Source organism: Pterocles gutturalis, unplaced genomic scaffold (genome assembly GCF_000699245.1).
Source record: "Pterocles gutturalis isolate BGI_N339 unplaced genomic scaffold, ASM69924v1 scaffold7525, whole genome shotgun sequence".
Lineage (NCBI taxonomy): Eukaryota > Metazoa > Chordata > Aves > Pterocliformes > Pteroclidae > Pterocles > Pterocles gutturalis.
The window spans coordinates 19,383-39,553 of record NW_010143343.1 but is presented as its reverse complement, the minus strand read 5'-3'; the positions used below and the strand labels follow the sequence as shown (position 1 = coordinate 39,553).

The 20,171-nt window shown below is 45.1% G+C and overlaps 1 protein-coding gene across 1 annotated transcript; it reads right to left on the bottom strand.

Annotated features, from left to right (window-relative positions):
- Nucleotides 1-718: 718 nt before the first annotated feature.
- LOC104469951 (alpha-2-macroglobulin-like) lies at nt 719-18,566 on the bottom strand (the record flags this gene model as incomplete). Its single annotated transcript, XM_010084699.1, has 21 exons — nt 18,481-18,566; nt 16,607-16,790; nt 15,380-15,539; nt 14,465-14,517; nt 13,939-13,959; nt 13,414-13,582; nt 12,086-12,170; nt 11,142-11,265; nt 9,791-9,905; nt 9,444-9,553; nt 8,645-8,803; nt 7,604-7,831; nt 7,200-7,263; nt 6,557-6,699; nt 4,850-4,999; nt 4,107-4,277; nt 3,360-3,489; nt 2,427-2,535; nt 1,865-2,093; nt 1,477-1,600; nt 719-840 (listed from the first exon to the last, which is right to left on the bottom strand). Coding segments are annotated over exons 1-21 (2,736 nt in total), but the record flags the coding sequence as incomplete, so codon positions are not given.
- Nucleotides 18,567-20,171: the final 1,605 nt, after the last annotated feature.

Here is a 20,171-nt window from a genome sequence, read left to right as displayed (position 1 = left end):
TCAGTATAATAAATTAGTATTTTCCTATATGCAGTACTGACACATATTTCCTTCTGTACCACATGGTATCAGCAACTCTTCTTTCCACAGGAAATGGATAAGCTGAAAATTTTAACATGTTTTCATGGACTTTTATAATATCTGGAGTTTTGAGGAGACTTTACTACAAGCATTGGATTCCCATAGGTGCTTGTGAATCCCCCACCTTCATCCTGGTGCCAGACTACGGTAGAAAACCAGAACTGCATAACACTCAGCTTCAGAGGCAGTTTGCTTAGACACTTAGCTAGCAGAGAGGCAGCATGTGCTTACTGGCAAACTATTGGATGTGTCTCAAAAGGAGGAGAGAAGCTGTAAAGAGGTGTATTGAAATAGGAGGGGAAGGATGGATTGGAGTACAAGTCCTGCTACAGTAGGGAACAGGGGAAGTTTAGAGTACTAGGAAGCAGTGTTATTAAGCTGTAGTCTTTATAAAGCCCTGGAAAAGTATAAAGATTATGTAAGACCATCATAGCACTACATGCTGTGTAGTGATCTCACAGAATCATAGCATCATAGACCCGCTCAGGTTCAAAGGGACCTCGAAAGATCAGCTGGTCCAACCTTTCATGGGAAAGGGAGCCTAAATGATATTATCTATCATACTGTCCAGTTGCACCACAGGGTACACACTAGCCTGTGGGAAGGCTCAGTCCTCCCCCTCCCACAGCCCACATACCTCCACCAGCAGCTGTCTGATGACTGTGTCCTTCCGTCCCTTCTCAGGGGTCTCCACAATGGCGTTCCCACAGGGCTGCTGGTTCTGCAGGGCCTCAGTGCTCACCGAGAACTCCACCTGCCCTGGAGGAAACAGGGGTCAGCCAGCTCTGCCAGGCAGTGCCAGGCGCTGGGAGTCACTGCCATGTCTAGGAATTTCAACTTGCAGACCCATGAATAGGGATTTTTTTCATCACACCTGGGCCCTGTTTCTTTCCCACAAGAACTTAGCTCTCTGTATCAGAAGCCATCCTGGAGCAGATGAGCTGCACTGCCATTGAAAGGTGATTCTATTTTGGTGATGGTTTTCCAGTACCTAGGACACCACAGTGGAGGGACACTCCAGCCCCACCACTGTTCAGCACACTGCTACCCTGCATGCACACCACAGCTGCTACCACAGCACGTAACAATAGTGAAAACAAAGTATGAAGATCTCATGGGGCAATTACCTAATCCTTGGCAGGGATGGAGCTGACAGAGCATTGATGCTGGCAAGCAATGTCTCTGTCTTCAGAAGATGTTGTCGAAGGGCTATAAGGCTTGATGGTACTACATGTGGTGCCAGACACAGCCTTGAACACTATATAACCCCGGATGAGACAGACATTGAGCTGCAGTGCTTCCCTGGAAACTATGTTGCTCTAGCACCTGATACTGCACAGGGAGGAAAGCACAGAGAAATCCTCCCTGCAGTTTTCAGCACCCTGAGACCTTTACCTAGAGATTTAGGAGTCACCAGCCAAGCCACAGTTTTCCTCCCACTCTCACAGAGACAATGAGATTCTTCCTCTTCCACTAGAGTAGCCACAAAATGAGCAGAGTGAGCCAGAGTCACACTGACCTGCCAGTTGTAGAGAGAGTCACAGTCAGGGAAGGGTGATCGTGAGGTATAGGCAGCTAAGAAGCAATAGCTATTTCTTCAGTAGTGAAAGAGCAGGGAGCAGGAGTTGCAGGTTCTGTGTTTAGAGTATATAGGAGGTATAACACAAGAATTTCAGGGGTTAAGGGGCTAGGGCTACTCAGAGATAGGATAAGAAGCCCACGTGAAGGAAAAAGGTATACAAGAAGGTCCACAAGTACAGAGAAAGATTTAAACCTTCCTTACCCTGATGCAGGCAGTCAGGTAGTTGAAAACAGTGGCTTTTAGTGTGAAGGTCTCACCACGCACTACAGAGTAGGGCATGGTGAGCTCTACAAAGAAGGGCTGGAAGGCTCTGAGGGACACTGTCGGGGACAGGCCAAAGCCCTTGTCTGCCGAAGTGCAGAATGCATTGGCTTTCCACTCAGTGATGGTGTCAGGGATGGTCACATCTAGATCGGCATTTCCATCAGAGCTGGTGAGGGACAGACAGCAAGGAGAGCGGGATGATTTTTATGGCATTTTGGTGACTATCTGTACCCCTTTCGGCCTACGGAACAGTACTTCCTGTGTGAATGATGTGGCACAGTATGTTTGTTACTGTAGGACCACCCCACATCTTTTTGCAGACCCACGGACAAACCTAACCATGGATGAAGGTAATCTCATCTCAGAGGACTGCCAAGTGATCTCTGCAAACAATGAAGGACTTTTTGGCATTGAAAGGCTTGTCAAAGGTGGGGATTCATCTTTTCACCTTATAAAACCAGTTTTATTAAAAAGAAAGGAACCAGCCCAAGACACTCACCTTACAGATACTAAACTCCAAATCCAAGTTTCTGGGAAATACTTTCGGACTGTTTCTGACAGTTCTTCAGGAGTGCTTAACTTGGCATAAAGTCTTTCTGCCTGAAGCTCTGAATGTGCCGATATGGAAAAGAAATCAAATATTGAAAATTCCAAACAAGCAAGATCTACATCAGCATCATGCTGTGGTCTGAGAAAGTGGCAATCTATGTGACAGTCGGAAGCTGTACTGGCAGAAGGTATTTGTTGTGGCTGTAGTGAGCACTGTACCAACAGCAGTGAAGTTTCAGGGTCAGGGCTTATTGGCAAGAGCCAGTATTTCCCACTGGTCTTCAGTGAAACTCAAAGCATGTGGGGAAACATTTTACAAGGCTACAACAAGGATGTTAGAGCAAACAGCTATTAATGACCTTCTGTGAACGCAGCCTGTTGCCTTTCCGGTACAGTCTTAACATGATGATCTTCGTCCTATCAGGGCAATGGGCAATGGAATGCCCCTCTGTTGCAGTGCTTTTTGTAGGGTCATTGTGACTTGGAAAATCACCTCCCTGACAAATCTATGGCTTCCTCAAGAACTAGGCTGAAGATGCTCAAACTGAAAACATGCAATTGGGATTTAGGAGGGGTAAAAACAGACTTTTTGACTAAATCAAAATTTTCACATGCAAAAAATTATTCCCGAGAAAATATTTTCAGTTTGGGATGAGTCTTTGAAAATTGCCTGCTTCTGTTGACTTCTAATGTGGAGTTATCAAACCTTGTCTGTAGACCTTCACAACCCAGCAAAAGAGAAAAGCCCCACACTCATGCAGAAGCTGACATTTGTGAACCCACCACTTCAGTACTACTTCCAAGGGTTCAATCCACAACCCCAGCTCTTGTTTAAGTATTGACCCCAAAATACAGAGGTGATAACAAAACCCAGTTCCTTTACCGCTTGTCCTCATTGCAAGCATAGGTGCTCCAGGTGATGGAATGTGGACTCCTGCAGACATGTAATTCTCAGTGCTGCAATACCAAGGTTTCCTCACCTTGGTATTTGTGAAAACCTTTAAACCCATTTCCTATGGGAGAGAAACTCAACATGTTTTTTTTTGTTACTGATTCCCATTGAGGTTTACACAGCAGACCTGACATTGATATTTTACTGCCTCAAAAGGAGAAGCAGTTACTGTCTGTGGATTACACCTTGAGATGATCCCCCTAACCTTGGGTCTGGGTGCCCGGTTGGCTCAGATAGAGCAAAGCATAGATTCCCTCTGTTTCTAGGGCACTGGTTCCATTCCAGTTCTAGCCTAGGGGTCAGGATGAGCCAGGGAGTAGACACAGAGTTTTCTCTCTGGAAGTAAATGTCTGTGGCTATGATGCAGCTCAAGAACATCTTGATTTATTTGGGGTAAACCATAATGGCACAGAATTATTTACCTCCTGTTAGAACCTCATTTCAAGTAAACCTCAAAACTTTTCCTGTAAGAAGAATTTTTCCACCAAGTTGAGAGCAAAGCTGTCAAGACAGATGAAAGCTTAGGACTCTCACTGAACTTGCCTCTTTATAAAAATTAGCATCAGATCATTCAGATTCACAAACGCTTCCCTGGTTATGTTGCATCATGCCACAGAAGGCTTAAGCATTCTCAGTCCTTCTCCCCCTCCACTCCCTAACCATGTAACAGGGCTATACCTTTAGGATGCTGTAAGTGTCATCTTCGTTCATCTCCACTACTGGAGAATAGGTGACCCCATTCAGAATTATCTTCTTCAAGTGGACACAATTCTCCAGGGGCTCCTCCAAGAGCATTTCTGGACCATGGTGATAATCATGCAATTCCTTCCCTGGCAGCAAGCTATACACCTAGGCAGAAAGAGCCAGGCTATTGGGCATTTTCAGTGTCCACTGTCACAAAACACAGCTGAGGTAGTCAGATGCAAGGATCATAACAGTCACATCACCTGCACATACATCCACATTACTCTGGTTATTATGGCTCAAATATACAAAAAAATTACACTGGACAGCCCAGCTGCAGCACTTTGTCCCTACTCAGGGACTGTCGTTTGCTGCTCAGCATGAAGGGTATAAACTCTCTGACACTTCCAGATGCTAATCCAAGAAAATTAATCCATGGCTAGAGAGAATAACTGAAAAAGCATCATCAAATTCACAACAGTGTTTGTCTCAGGCCAAGAGAAGCAGTCACCTTAAAAGAGCTTCCTAATTGCCATCCCTACAGTCACACTAAACCTCTAAGAAACAGCTGCTGCCTGGTTCTTAGCTTTTTACCCACTGAAGGAAGATGAGAAACAGCACAGGGCAGCTTTCCTGTGTCAGCACTAAGAAGAGGGACTATTCACTGTTTCCACCTCAGCACTGGGCTGCACTTGCTCTGACCAGGCTATGAGTTGCTCCACAAACTAAGCACTTACAGAGCTGGGTGACAGGTCAGCTTCTGGCTTCATGAGGAGAACACTCTTGTCAACAGCACGGACAGCACAGAGGGAGTTCGGGGAGGCTCTGAAGAGCAAGCGAGCATCAGAAGAAGGCAGGCCTTCAGAAGGAGAGAAGCTCAAGTTCACCTGTAGCCACAGGAAAAGCTATGTCACAGACGCCCTGCCCTTGCAGGATTTTTACCTCCAGTTAAATGCATCAGTTCTAAATTGCAAAGTCCACATATGCACGCACACACATACACACCCTCCCCTCTGTGATACTGCAGAGCTGGGTTTCCTTCCTGCAGTGCCAGAGGAATCAGCACTAACAGTTCTTGGCAACTTCCAGCATCACAATGGCCCATAAAACTTTTAAGGTAGTTTTAAGGTAAGTAAGGTAAGTTAAGCCTCTGTGAATCTGATGAGATAATCCCACATAGTGGCTAGATCTGTTCAGGCAGCTGGGCATGTTCTCTATACTGCACCCAGATATTGTATGTGGAGAGAAAACAAGCTTGCAAAGACCTTGCTTAGCAGATTCTTTGGTAACATGAGAGGTGGTGATGCCCTGGAGCAATATTGTAATATCTACTGGTGAAGAACTGGTGTGTTGGTTGGGGCCTGCCAGACTTGTGAGCCTTCCCCAAAGCCTAACTCACAACTCCAATGACCCCCCACCAACCTCTGCCCTGCAAGTTCTTGTTAGCAGAAGTTGTTGTCATCACCATCTCACATTGTAGTAAGGCTGACCTGCATAAATCTTCCCTCTTCTCAGCAGTTCAAATCCTCCCCTAACATGCAATCATCATCAAAGCATCCTCAGAATAAACATGCTGCCTGACAAAGAAGCATCAGCTGCCAGTCTCCCTCATGTCCCAGCCAGACCACAGCACACCTGCTGACAGCCCCCAACTCTCCCAGGGTGAACTCATAATCTTGAGACTGCAAAAACAATGTTCTACAGGAAATGACAGAACAAGAGCTGTAGCAAGTTTGCTAGTGGAAAAACTGTCCGGCATAGAGATAGCCCAAAGTCTGTCCTATCTGGTCTAACAACAGCTTTAAATTCAGGATGCTTTCAGAGAGGAAAGCAGTACCTAATCATATAAATCACTTGGCACTTGGCTTGCACCCAGACCTTAATGCACTGCATAATATAACCTTTAATATATGAAAAAAATTCAGGTGACCAAGCTCCTACAGTGACACTAGTCTCAAGACCTCATTTAGCTTGGGTTTTAGCAGGACAAGAGACACCTTTAGCAGTGTCCTGTCTACTACTCTGAAGTCCTGACGGGAATTTTTGAGGCTATTCTTTTCTTAATGCTGCTCAAACATTAATCTGCTGTTCTGCATAAGGAATATGTGGGGCTATAAGAGAACAGTGGTCCCCATGCTCACAGAAAGACGGCTTTATTTTTCTGCACTCTTTCGGTCTCACCATTGCTACTGAAGTACCACTGTGCATTACTCAGCAGGTTCAGGCAACTTTTATCTCCCTTTACATGCAACAGAAATTAAAATGACAGGATGAGATTGTAAAGGACCTGAAAGATCTGGCAAGTATTAGCTTTGCCCACTGCATTGGGGCTGTGAGTGTTTTATTTTTGCCTGTGACAACACAAGCAGCCAGACTAAACCTAAATAAATGAGCTTGGCCACACCGCAGTCTGATGGCTGCTCCCTCGAGAAGTGGACACTTACCTTATTGCTGAAACACTTTTCTACATTGAACTTGGTTGAATCAGCAATCACCTCCCTGCTGGGGGCAGTGGTATAAACAAGCAATTGGGCCACTGGAGCGATATCAGCTTGTACAGGAAGATGTAGCAAGAAGACCCCATTGGCTAGCAAACAAAACAAGAGCAAAAGGTTAAGATACAGGAAATTTGCTCTTGAAGCAGCCAAAATTCTAGGTTTGACTTCATGCTGAACTTCATCCTAGCCATGATGAAACTCCAGGCCTCCAAGTAAGATGAACTGGTGCTCACAAACATGCATAAGTCACACTGTCTGATTGAAAAGGCCTGTTTCAAGTCTTGTTTTCCAGTGCATAAGCATGCTGAATTTTGGTTCAGCTTCTAAAAACAGACCATGAGTTTGTGTCTCCTGGGAACACTGGAGGCCCAGAAATGCAGTGTCAGAAGAAAGACAGCTGGCACGGAGGATTAGAGCAAATCTGTGCAAAGCCTAAATAAAGGCTAAGAAAATAAACCTCAAACTCTTCCTGTATCTTAGGGGACATGGAGATTTGGATCTGTGCATTTATATGGAAGAAGCCTGTATGTCTGCCACTGTTGCCTAGCCTCCCAGAACAGCGACAATTTGGCAGGCGAGAGGAACTCACCCCGTTCCTGGTCCAAATCCAGAGTGTGGGTGCCCGCTTGCTTAATTATTCCCTTGGCCATCACCTGAATGGAAGGAGAAACCTTGCTGTGATTGAGGTTATGCATGAGCCAAACCTTAAAGAGGGGGAACCTGAGAGGAGAGCAACTGAGATGTATGTCTGCTGCTCACACTCTGCTCAGCTGCTCTCTGCCTCTTTGCAGCAGAATCCCAGTGCTCACCCAGGAGGCACTGGGACATCCTTGCTCTTCTGCTCCTGACCCAGACCCTCCTTTTTATTGGAAAAGTAAATATGAAGGATGATGGGAAAGTGTTTAAAGCCTGCTGCCACAAACCACAATTTCCATCTCCAGCACCCCTACAATTACCAGTGACAGCCTCATTGTATGGCAGGTGTAAGCTTACCAGGTAGTAAAAGATTATTTTCTTCTGCTCTCCTATGGCCTCTGGAGTAAGGATATAGTGCACCCGGACATCTGTGGAGGAGCCACAGCTTAGTGTCTTGAACTTGGGCTCAATTTTGAGGAAGCTATTACTAGGAGAGTAAAAGCGCTTTAGTGGGAGATAGCCGCCTTCATAATATGGAGCAACCCAGGAACGGTCATAGCAGTAGGGGTGTACTTTATGAGTTGCCTGGAAAAGGAGAAAATACACAATAGATCCTCAGACACAGGTGGCTGAACTGGAACCAAAAATCTAGTGGTAAATACTGGATAAATTTTAATGGTTTTAATCTGTGACTAGATAATTGTAGGGAGAAGAGCAAATACAACTCAAGACAATCTACCCTATTCCAGGGTGAAATATTACAAAATGTGCATATTACACACATATTGCATTTTCCACTAAAAAAGGGTGCTCAGCAGCATTTATTTTTCCCAGATAAACAAATTCCATACCAGGGAGAGAATTTCTGTGAATGGTCATACTCTTTTTCTCTTTACAGCAGGAAAAAGAAAAAAAAAAAAGAAAGAAAAGAGTAAGGAGGACAGCTTAGAAACTCAGAATGCTAAATTAAACCCTGAGAGCTGCAGATTGCCTTAACTGACCACAAAGGCTATTTAGATGAGTTATTTGGGAAATAATTTAATTGAAAAGACAGCAAAGCACTAACAGCACTCCACTGGGAGTTAGACCCACCCTCATAACAGATTTGTCTAGGTAGAGCTTGTGATCCCTTGGAGCAGAATGGCCTATTATGATCTCTTGATGTTCCTTCTAATCCTATACTGCTACTGCCAAGAAGAAATCAAATACTGTAAGTGAAATTGTGATGTGGTAACCTGGTTTGTTGGATGGCTATTTCTATCACAGTGACATCAAGGTTGGCAGAAACATCCAGGAAAAAGAAGCTAAGTGCTTCTGCATATATAGTAGAAACTTCAGAGGTACTCCCCTTACAGCCCTGTTGGTCACTTCATCACCTCATCTGCCCACAGGACTCACCCTAATTCCAAAAGAATCAAAGTACAACGTGGAAGTGTTCAGTGCAAACTGTGCCCTGCCTTCTTCATTTGTTGTATAGTTGTTTTCCTGGCCTCCTTGTAAAGAAATCTTCACAATTTCGTTGGCCATTGGAGCACCAGACCCATCCACTAGTTTCACCTGGAGGAGCAAAAACAGTGAGGTATAGAAGGAGAGGAATGCCTGTCACCTGAACAGACTGATAGTGCACCAAGCTAAGGCGGTTGGCTCACGTCAGACAAGGAAGCTTTACTTACGCAAAAACAGTGAGGTATAGAAGGAGAGGAATGCCTGTCACCTGAACAGACTGATAGTGCACCAAGCTAAGGCGGTTAGGCTCATGTCAGACAAGGAAGCTTTACTTTTACTTACTGCACTTTACACATGCATCACCCATCTCTTTCAGAAAGGGATTAAAACTTTCTGAATCTTATTTCTTTGTCCCTTTCTTATCTTCATGTCTGATTCAGAGGAGTGGATGTGGTGATTGACATGCACTCACACCCCTTGGGCCTCCTGCTGAACAGGAGCCTGGAAAACAGGAGCAGGATTTTACTTGACTAGAGAAGTAGAAGTGTAAGGACAGAGGGGTAAGCAGAATGAGAGCTGTTCTGTCAGCTGCTGTTCCCTGGTTTGAGAGCCTGCAGAGGAGAGGAAGCCCACAGGGATTAGCAGCACTGAGGTCCAGCATCTTTGCAGAGGAGGGGCATGTATCTGTCCAGGAGGTTCAGTAGTGTGATCATTTGGCACTCATGGCATTTCATGCTCCTGGTTTCCCTACCTGCCCAAAGAAGGGGATTCCAGGTTTGTAGTAGGAGTCTGAATGCTCAAAGGTAACTTTGCTAATGGTGGTTGTGATCTCAGAGAAGCTGGTTCCAGTCAACTCCACTCCTGCAGTAAGAAGCATGAAGAATTAATTTGCCTCTGCCTGACCAGTATTACTTTTAATCCAGGCCAACTCTCCTTTGCTAAACAAGAGATTTTGTTGATGGTCCTGGCCTCCAGGTAGGAACACTTTAGGATTCCAGAGAAGCAAGCCTGCTTTTCTCTCTCACCCCCACTTGTCAGGCCCCTCTCTTAGTCTCTCCTGGGTTTATTACATGGCTCTTCAATCCAGATGATTCATACCTGTCTCCTCCTCTTTAATCTTAGCCTCCACATGGAGCTTATTCTCATATCCACTTCTTTTGAGCTGGAATAACTTGGTCTTTACCACTTCAGAAATGCAGCCATGGTTGTCTGTCTGTTGGAGGAAAACAAACAAGAACATTACAGTCTCATCCATATAGTGTTTGTCTAACTGAATGAATCCATCACTGTCTATTGTCCTGAACTGGAAGAGAAACCCATAACCTCACTGCTCATTCCCTTTGTTGTTTTTATCAACACAGGAAAAGCACATAAATAACTTGGCAAGGAGCATTTTGAAGTATTTGCAGCAACATCAGGGCAAAGAGTTTGCAACCTAGAAGATTTTTGTGTGTGTGCTTGTGAAGTTTGAAACTCTAAACGCTTGATACAGAAGCATAGGCAATTATTCAAGTGTATGCCACACAGGAAATGTTTGCCAGGCATCAGGCACATTAAAATACAGCTCTTGGCTTAAAATGCACAAGCTGTATGAGTGGTACATAAACCAAAGCCTGTGTATGTGTAGAAAGAAGATGACAGCTGGAAAAGCTTGCCACCTCTCTTCAGCATCTTCACGTACAAGACAGGTCACCACAGAAAAGGTAAGAGGAGCCTGGAACAGAGCTTAGCACCACAGCGTTCGTATTTTCTTTTAGCATGGATAAAAACAGCAGTGGCAGAGGCACTTGTGGAGGTCATACTGTAGCAGACCCCAAGGACCACAATCATGTCTTCTGCTTGCTTTCCTGTCTTGGCATATTTCCATAACTGCTATTGCCCCAGCTTCTGTCAGTTGAGCTAGCACTGTTGCACATGCCTGTGCTCCAAACACCATTCAGTTGTGCTCTTGTAGACTTGTCAGTCTGAAAAGTGATTTTTTTTTCTGTCCATCTTAACCACTCCTGCTAAATTCATATTCCTTTCTGCATCACCCCTCCTTAGTTTCTGCTCCTTCCTGCTTCAAACACTTCTGATCCCACACACTGTCTCTAGTGTAAGCCAACCCCAACTCTGCTTACATTGTTCATGCCTGTTCTATCTTACTTCTCTCTTATACTCTGCACTCCATCTGACTTATTTTTTTGTTTCTTTTATCTCTTTTTTCTCCATCAACTTCTTGCCTTTACATACACTTTTCATACTGCACAGACCTTCCCCCTATTTTTACCTCTCATATTTCATCTTGCACCCAATCTTCTCTCCTTCTTCAGGCTTCCCTAAAATACATGAAGTCACTCCACACTCATGCTTGTACACACTGTGTCAGAGCAAGCCTGTGCCTACAAGGCATGCTTAATAAACCAGTCTTTCTCCTATCACTCTACCCAAAAGAGTAATCATGAGTCACCTGTCTGGAGAACTCGTCGCACACTGCCTTAGCCTCTTCACCGTAGCAGGGGCTGCCTGCCTGTTCAAACTTCCGGCAGACACGAAAGCTCACGAGGCCAGGAACAGGCTTCCCAAATGTGTATCTACCATCAGGGAGGATTGAAAGAAAAACAGATCCATTAGGAATGTAAGAGAGAGAGAGAAAAATTACTATCTCACCCCCAATGGAGCTGCCTCCAGGATACAGCTAGGACATCACAGGAAATAAAAAGCAGAAAGAATTTTGGTAACATTTTAGGATCAAGATTGGCAAAAGGGGCAGGAGCACTGAATCTTACAGTCCTGATTGCATCCCTGGGAATAACACACAAGTCTGCATAAATCATTTATCCTAACACTGATTTAGTTGAGAGCACCCCTCACCTTGGAGAACATGTTGCAAGTATCTAACCCACCACTCAGCTCTGATGGAACTGGCTGTCTATGCATATGCTCTGGGTCTTTTGGCTTGTTCTTCAGACAGAGCAGTGGCTCTCGCTGCAGGGTGCGTGGAACATGCCATGCAGAATCAAACGAGGTGGCCCAAAGGAAAGAGGGCAGCTGCATCATTTGTGGTTTCCTCTCAGTGATGACAAGCATAAGCCACAGTTAAAACATCATTCCCAGATAAACTAAACTGAAGACCTCTTCCCTAGCACTGCAGCTGCTCTTAAACCCTCTATGACTCAAAAAAAATGGAAAAAATTCCCAGAAGAAAAATATGTTTCTACACGTTACATACGAAGTGCCCCAAGCAACAAGTGTCAACTTTTGTCTAATGGTAGACATAGTCTGTTTGGTCCTGGGACCCCAAAATGATTAAGAAATAAAACAAAGTATCATATCTCAGTCTCCCAACTGTATTTTCAGCAGCAGCTGAAGCAAAACCTGAAACCAAGAAGGACTTGAAAGAACAACACTCACAGACCACAAACTGTCACCTTCAGCTTCTCATCAAGAATGGTAATCACCTTGGGCATTTTCACTGTTACTTCGAATTTTGGTAGCACTGCAGCAGAACCAAAGGAAAACAGTCTATGTGGTGGGGAATAACATAAGAATGAGACATGAATGCTGCTCAAACACTACTCTTACAAATGTCTGGAAAGCCTTTTGCATCTAATTGGTCGGATTTTAGAAGCTTCTGTCACCTGCACATCCCCCTAAAGTCAGTGAAAACCACAGATACTTGGCCAACCACTGTGCCACGTAAGAAGACAGGGTTATTACACCAGCTATTAAAATACAGCAGCTTCTTAGCTAACACAAGGGTTATCAGTCCCACAGCAATAGGATACAGTGAAATAGAGATTTAAGTCAAGAGATGTCTCCCACAAATATCCAGAGCTGAGACTGCAGCCTGGTCTCTACATTTCCAAAGTATGAAGGTCTTACCAATTCATAAAATAGGAAGACCCCATAGCTGCAGACTATGTTGTGGTGACTTAGCACAAGGTGACATCACATCCAAACCCCGCTGCAGGAGGGGAAGTGGGTGCTGACTACCTTGGGAGAACTAGAAGGGATTCAGGGCACAGGGCAGTCATGCAGTTGAAAGAGGTCAAAGAACTTCCAGACTCACCTCCCAGGACTCAGCTCAGCTGCATGAGCCAGATCACGTCAGACCATGTAACAAGGGCTGCAGCTGGCTCGCTGGGGTGGGGGGCTACTTTGGCTGTTACCATGTGTAGGTGTGTATTGGGATAGCATTTTCTAGTGAAGCAGATGAGTACCAGGGAGAGGTTAAGGCACTAAAGTATAATTTGAGCTATGGGCTTAGCCTGTGGGGGAGGACAGGCAAGATGTGAATTTCCATTCAGCCCCAGCCTACACTAAAAGGTCAGGACTTTGGGCCTCAGGCAAGGGAGACCCACACTCATAGCATAAGACCTGACAGGTGTGCAGCCAACTGGAGATGAGGCTGTGGCCTTAAAACAATTCTGAAAAGAGGTGAGGCTTGTGGACAGACTGATCCAAGCACACTTGCTCTTTCTGATGTTAGCCACCCACTGAAGTGGGCAGTCAGAGGAGCTGCATTGCATGGCCTGGGGCTTAGGGAGGAGTGAAGACAGGTCGCTCAAGTCGTTCAGTCTTCACTCCTCAGAAAAGGATGATGCTTGGGAGGGAGAGGACACAGGGACTTTTTTTTCAGCCATACTGGACATCCTGGTCGGATCTACCACCCTGTTCAATTAAGCTTTCATGCCCCACAGGACTAGCTGTTAGGAACTTGAAGCTACAGCAACAGTTACCATACTCCTCCACGGAGAAAGGATGCTGAATTCTCTTCCCAGAGGCCTTCTGTGCCACCACTGTGTAGGTCCCTTGCATAGGTTCAGAGGTGAGGTTGAAGAACAACTGGATTAACCCCCTCTTTAACTCTACCTTTGTCCACTGGTACAGACGGTTTTTCTTTGGGTCCTACAGATAACAATTACAAGGAGACTGTGAGAGCGGTAGCTGTCTGCAACAAGAACTAAAAAGCACCAGCAGAAGCAGTGACGGGAGGCCCAGCCCCATTGGAGGCTGTGGGCCAGAAGCAGGGGGCACGAGCAGAGTTGTGTGGGGAGCCCAAGGCTGGACAATAGAAGGAGCTGCAACCTGGGTCCAGAGTACATGGTTGCCATCATATGAGTTAAAGCTCTGTATATTCAAATTAATGTAAAGGACCTGCTTGATACATAAAATAGACAAGAATAATCTTGAGGCAGCTGGTAGTTTTTCTTCTCTGGTTGAGGTGCAATAGACGTGAACATGACTTGAATGTTTGTACATACCTCGATGTATACCAGTGGAAACTAGAAAAAGAAGAAACAGCATACTTAGACACAGTGCAAGCAACACAGCCATATGACTAGGGCTATGAACAGGTTTCAGGGAACAAGCTAATCACCCAATGGGTTAAAAAAAAGGTTCCTGGTATGGAGCAACACAACATTTTGAGGTAGGTCAAGAGGGGGGCAATCTGTTGTGTCAGGTAGAAAAGTCAGCAGAAATTACCAACTCTGGATGATCTGCAATACCAACAAGAGCAGGTGTACACCGTGATAATGGCAGATTTGCTTGCTGCTGAGGTGTTTACACCAACACTATTCATTTGCAGTTTGTCAAACCTTTCCAAGAAGGCAGCCTTATGCAGAAATTTGAACAACTGACCCTGTTAACAAGACCTGAAGTAACCCAGGAACTGCACAACTATCTTGGTGTACCGAGAGCTCTCCCCAAAAGACACTTCTTTCCTCCCTTTTCCCACGTAGATGACTTAAGGCCAAATAACTAGTGAAAATGAAGGATCATACTTACCACCTCATTTAAGGGATGGAACTCTTTATCCAGAGAAACAATTCTGAACAGAACTGATGGAGAAAGGCAGAGAGTAAGGTTCTACAGTGCAGTCATCACCCAGAAAACATCAGTTGCAAAAACACATGCTACAACAAAGAACAAAGCTGTTCTCTTCTAGAGAAATTCCGTTCACTAGAAAGCTAAGTCATGCTAGAAGGTTACACATGTAAGAAATTACATATTTAATGTATGTTAAGAGCAAATCCATGGCAGTGTGAATATCTTACTGATCACGGGCATCAGAATCTCATTTATCAGGACCAAAGTTAAATTTAAGTTGCCTTTCTCTCTTTTGCAAGGATTCATTTTTACATTGTAATTCACATTGATCTTCTAATTTTGTTATAATTAGGCTGACTGCAATGGATGAATGCAAGCAAATTATTTCAGCACTTGGCTGCAAGTTTGTGTTGGCTCTGGATGGACAGAGAATTCAGAGTCTCTTTTAGGACATTAGTTCCTGTCCAGACCAAATTTAGGAGGTCAATGGCCCAGAAAAAATAAATGGCTTACATAGTTCTCTCTGTCTCTGAGAAAAATTAGCTGCCGCTTTGAAAGCTATTTCATTATTTAGTCTGAATTTTGGACCTGTTATCTACGAGGCAAATATCCAGTCTTTCTCTGATTTTAATGCAGACCATAACTACATGGACCACAGCAACAGAGGCCCCTGTGACAGAGGGAGGTACCTCAGGTATGTGCATCTCAAGGTTCTCCAAGTTGTTCTTACACGGAGCATTAAAAACATAAGCCTTAGCCATAAGGTTGTGGTTCTGACCCCTACTGAAAGCAGCTGGCATCTGGCCAGCACAGTCTAACAGTTTTAGTGGGAATTTTTGCTTCAAATGCAAATCTCCATCCCTTCCCCAGTACCTGTCTGTCCAGGTTTGTAGATGGGTTTGTCTGTCTGGACAAAGACCAAGCTCTCGGAATTCTTGACCAGCACTGTCTTGCGGCTCCTGAATTGCACTGTCGCTCCCTTCACTGTCACAGTGATAAACGTCACTGGTGATGGGCTATTTGATTTTGGAAGCTGGAGAGTAAGAAGGCAACTATGTTATGGACCACCTTTAAAGGCTTCCTGAACTGAATTGGCCTTCATGAAATAAAAGATCTAACATAATCCTGATGGACTCAGCACAGAGGTGAGGGGAACTATAACCAGGAACAAGAGACTGATCTTTATTTGTCCCATATTCCTACTCATTCCTACTCCTGTGCAGTGATTGTGCAAGTATTGTGCAGTAAAGGAACTCCCAGTTCCGTCACTCAATTTTAAGAAAGTCTTACTGCCCTGACCAAAACCTTTCTGTCCTTTTCCTTTTGACACTCACAGGGGCAATGCAATAACTCTGTTTTTCTTTCAGATAATGTCCCTAGTCCTTGCAGAACATTTCTTTTTCCAAACCAGACGTGCCAGTTCTCTATATATCTCTTTCCAAGTGATGAAACTCAAACTTCAGCCTATATCTGACAAACCCAGACACAGATGCCAACCTGTTCGGTGTCCTGAAGACCAGTTCTTCAGCCTCTGGGCCAAAGGCATTATCTGTGCTCTGAGTCAGATGACCAACTTTCCTGGTTGCTCATGACTCGTTATAGTCCCTGGGGCTATCAATTACACTAAGCTATTAATTTCTTGCTTCACTTTTTTTTCAGACACAGGGAATCGCATCTCTATGTTCTTACATTAATTCAGTGTACTACATCCACAAGGCAAATAGTATCTAAGGTCCAGAAGTTCTACTCCAGTTCGAAGGTACTCAAGTGACAATCTGTGGCTGTTGAAGGATGATGTGGAGAGCCATTTGAAGAAGCTGGTCATCAAACAGCCATCATCAAGAGTGTCAATACTAAACCCACTTCTTTCTCCACCGCCTGTCCTAGAGAGGGGCTGGCTTACCAGGATTCACCATTTCCCATTCAGGTAGCACCCTAAGGAGATCTCAGCAGTGAGAGGGTGTTGAGGCTGAACACGAACATACCTTTGGCCAAAAGGGAAGTGAATACCTACACAGTGTTACTCTGTTCATTACTACTCAGTGCCCTTACAGTTTATCCCTGGCACAAGGGATCATCTCACAAGGATGAGATACTCACAGAGAAAGGGATGCAGGTGAACAAGTCATTCTCTGACACCACATCATCAATCAAGCTCTTGTTTTCTCCCTGATACTCGAGTGTGGCACTCAGCGTCACAGACTCATTCAGGTGGATCAGCTGAACACAGACTTTCTCAGGAGAATCAGTGTGTATCAGAAAGGGCAGCAGCACCATATACTGCCTAGGAACAAGGAAGAAGGACAGGTCTGAGGAGCAGGAACAGGTAACAGGAGCTCAACAAAAAGAGCAAATAAACTAATCTGATGATTACAACCCTCACTGCACAGGGACAGAGATGCATTTGCTAGGAGTGTAACAAGATTTTCAGCATATCTGTAACATAAGGGGAAAGAAGAGAGGTCAGTCTCAAAAGTAAAATACCACAGGAAATCCTCAATGCAAATGTCTGGAAAGGGTATGTTTGTCCAAGTTCTGGCACAACAGCAGCACTTCCTCCTGCGACCCTGAATACCACCAGCGGGGAAAGTCAATTGTCACCTTTGCTAGACACTGTTAGTAGGATTCAGGAGCCACACAACTGCCGGTACCTAGTGAATAAATGCCATTGACTACATGCTGCAAACTAACTCTAGCACTACTCTCATTCCTTGCAGAGACCCAAAACTGCCACAGCGCGGTGCCAGATCTTAAGCAAAAACATTGGAGTGACTTTCAGCTTTTCAGGGAAGCCCACCTCTCTGGCTAACCCGGAGCAAGGGGTCCCTACCCGGCCCTATGCACTCTCCTTCCCAGTGGAGCAACCTGCTGATGGTGTCCCGGTGCCCAGCACTGCATCTGGGAATCAAACCTTCACTTAATGATTCGCTTCATGGCAACAGCGCTCCCTTTAGGTGGGCAAGGACCGGTCTCTGATGGGCATCCTCAGAGCAGCAAGCTGCTGGGAGAAGTGCCCTTCACACCTTAGTTGTAAGGTAGGGCATCACTTTTAGCGGTAGAGAAGGCTCTGACACCTTTATGTCCATCAATTGGTTCGCAGGGAGAAAGTGTGGATCCCCTTCAATCCTGAACCTGCCGTTTGTTCATCCTGTATTTGATGAAAGCACTGCAGTACAGCCTTGCTTTGCTGGGGAGGAAAAGACATTGCCAAAAAGTCAAAGGAGAAAGTCTTTGGAATGTCAGGACCCCTCATGCACTGCTCCTGCCATACATGTACACACATGCACACAACACACACTCCCTTCATATACACACCGTGCAAAAGGGAGTGGAGAAGGAATGCAGCACAATATACCTTCACAGACCTTAACAGTCACAGTCTTACAGTGCCACATAACCCTGAGTGAGAAGGGAATTTTCATTGCATTGGCTGAGCTGAAAAATGTGAATTAAAAAATAAAGCCATTTTTGGTCATGCCAGATCTGTTATTTGTTCATTTTTTTTTTTCTTATTCTCTATGAAAAAACAACTCCTATCTCCTTGGCATTTCAACCTGAGAGTAGGGTAGTCAACCCAAAATGAAACCTTTCATTTTCTTTTCAAAAAAGTCTGTCTCTTGTGCAGAAAATTTTGTTGGAATCCTTTCAATTCTCTGAAGCAAAAAAAAAAGGTATTCTCATAGACCTTTTCCTCTTTTTCCCTTTTTCCCTTTTTCCTTTTTTTTTTTTTTTTTTTTGCTGTTGTTTGTTTGCTGAAGTTATACTGATATCTCAGTTTCACAGACTGGTTTGGGTCCCCTAAAGCACTAGAGCTGCTGTTTGTAGAAGACATGTTACTCAGCCCTGCTGTCTTTATTCCTGGGTAAAAGAAAGTACGCAGAATATAAGAGACAAAGCAACAGACACAAGAACACAACCCAGGTCTCCTGCCTGCCCAGGGACCCACCCCCCCTGTTTCCCCCCACATAGCTTACGGGTCTGTGGTGGGTGAAGTGTCTCCAGCAAGGAAGAAGAGGAGGAGGAAAAAGTTTGGTTTGATGAGGAGCCTGTCCTTCCCCATGGTGCAGAGCAGGATGTGATGAGTCAAGCAGTCTGGTCCAGTGCTGCTTGTACTCCCTCTCTGCTCTCCAAGCCAACCCCTTTATACTCTGTTCTGCAAACAGCCCAGGGGTTGGAGGAGATAAGGGCCGGGGGCCAGGGCCCATCCGGAAATGTGGAGAGGCGGTAAGGAGGAGCTGGAACTAGGCAGCCCTCAGTCTGGGCAGAACGCCAGGCGCTGGGGGGAGAGGGAGAGGACAGTGCCCAGCAGGCTGGAGCTGTCTCTCTTTTGGGACAGAGCAGCAGGCAACGGAGGAGGAAAATTGTTAGCTAAAGAAAAGGGCTTACAGCAGAGGATAAGGGGAAGGCCTCAATTTCCAGCACGGTTCCCTGTATGGAGCTGGCCACAGCGCTGGTCACGGGGGCTGATGGAGGTGCAGGTGCAGTTGGATTTCCCTGAAACTGAGAGCAGAAGATTGAGCTAGGGTTTTGGGAAATAAGAGTAGGTGCACCTAACCCCCACTGCCAGGCAGGATCTGAAAACAGGGAATGCAAACGCCAAACACCTTCCCCCTCCACCTACCCTGCTCTCTTGTTCTCTCCATTCCTGGTCGCACCAGAGCTAATGCCAGGAAAGGGACCAGAAAGTGTTTGGACAATCAAGTTGTCTGACCTTCACCCTGACAGGAACAGGGACAGTGACATGACGGAAAGCTGCCAAAAGTTCAACCCATTAACAGCGTGTAACACATTAACCAGTTCTCCAGAGCAGCAGCTGCCCTCATACAGCAGAACAGACATGGCCAGGGTCTTGTTCCAGGTCAAGTTATTGGCACATCTAAATCAAATTATTGTTTTTTGATGGAGTCCTTCTGGGTTTCATTGTGGGAAAAATCCACGTAATGCACTGTGATGGACGATGTTGTATCATACAGGGAAATTTCTTTTTTAGCCATTGTTTTTACTGTAGGTACCTTGGTCTGCAGCAGGAGGATCAATAGCTCTGGTAATTATTACCCTTGCAAGTGTCAGAAAAATATCTGTCTTACTGGTAGCCCTAATTCAAACTCCAAAGAACGGACATCAGTGTTGGATGTAAAGCATAATTTTCAGATTAAAAAGGGTGAGGGATAAAAATATTATCTGTCTGTCTTTCCCTCTCTTACTATCATCATAAGTTGGGTAAGCTCAGGAAGTTTGGAGTTAAGAGATAACAAACCTCGGTGACCTGCATGGGAAAGGAGAGGATAGCAGTGCACATACAGTTTCCTTGGGTATTCCACAAAAGAGCCCAGGCTTGTGCTTTGCCTTCTCCATCGGATGCATAAAGGTTGCTCTGCCTGCCCAAAAGAAAGGTAACCCAGGAAGATCTTCCTCACCTGCAAAGAAGAGGATTTGTACGTGGGGTGGTCAAAGCCATTTTGAAGATGAGTCTTTACATTAGTTTGAACAGGTCGGGAGCCAAACGGATTGAACACTAACCTTACAGGAAAGAGGTGCAGAACTGCACGCAGCAGAGGAAGCTAGGGCTACCATTTTGGCAAATAGACAGACAGCTCCCACTGCTCACAAGCCAGCTCCTGATTATTAGGACCTTGGTCAAAAATGCACTGGGTAGCCAAAAACT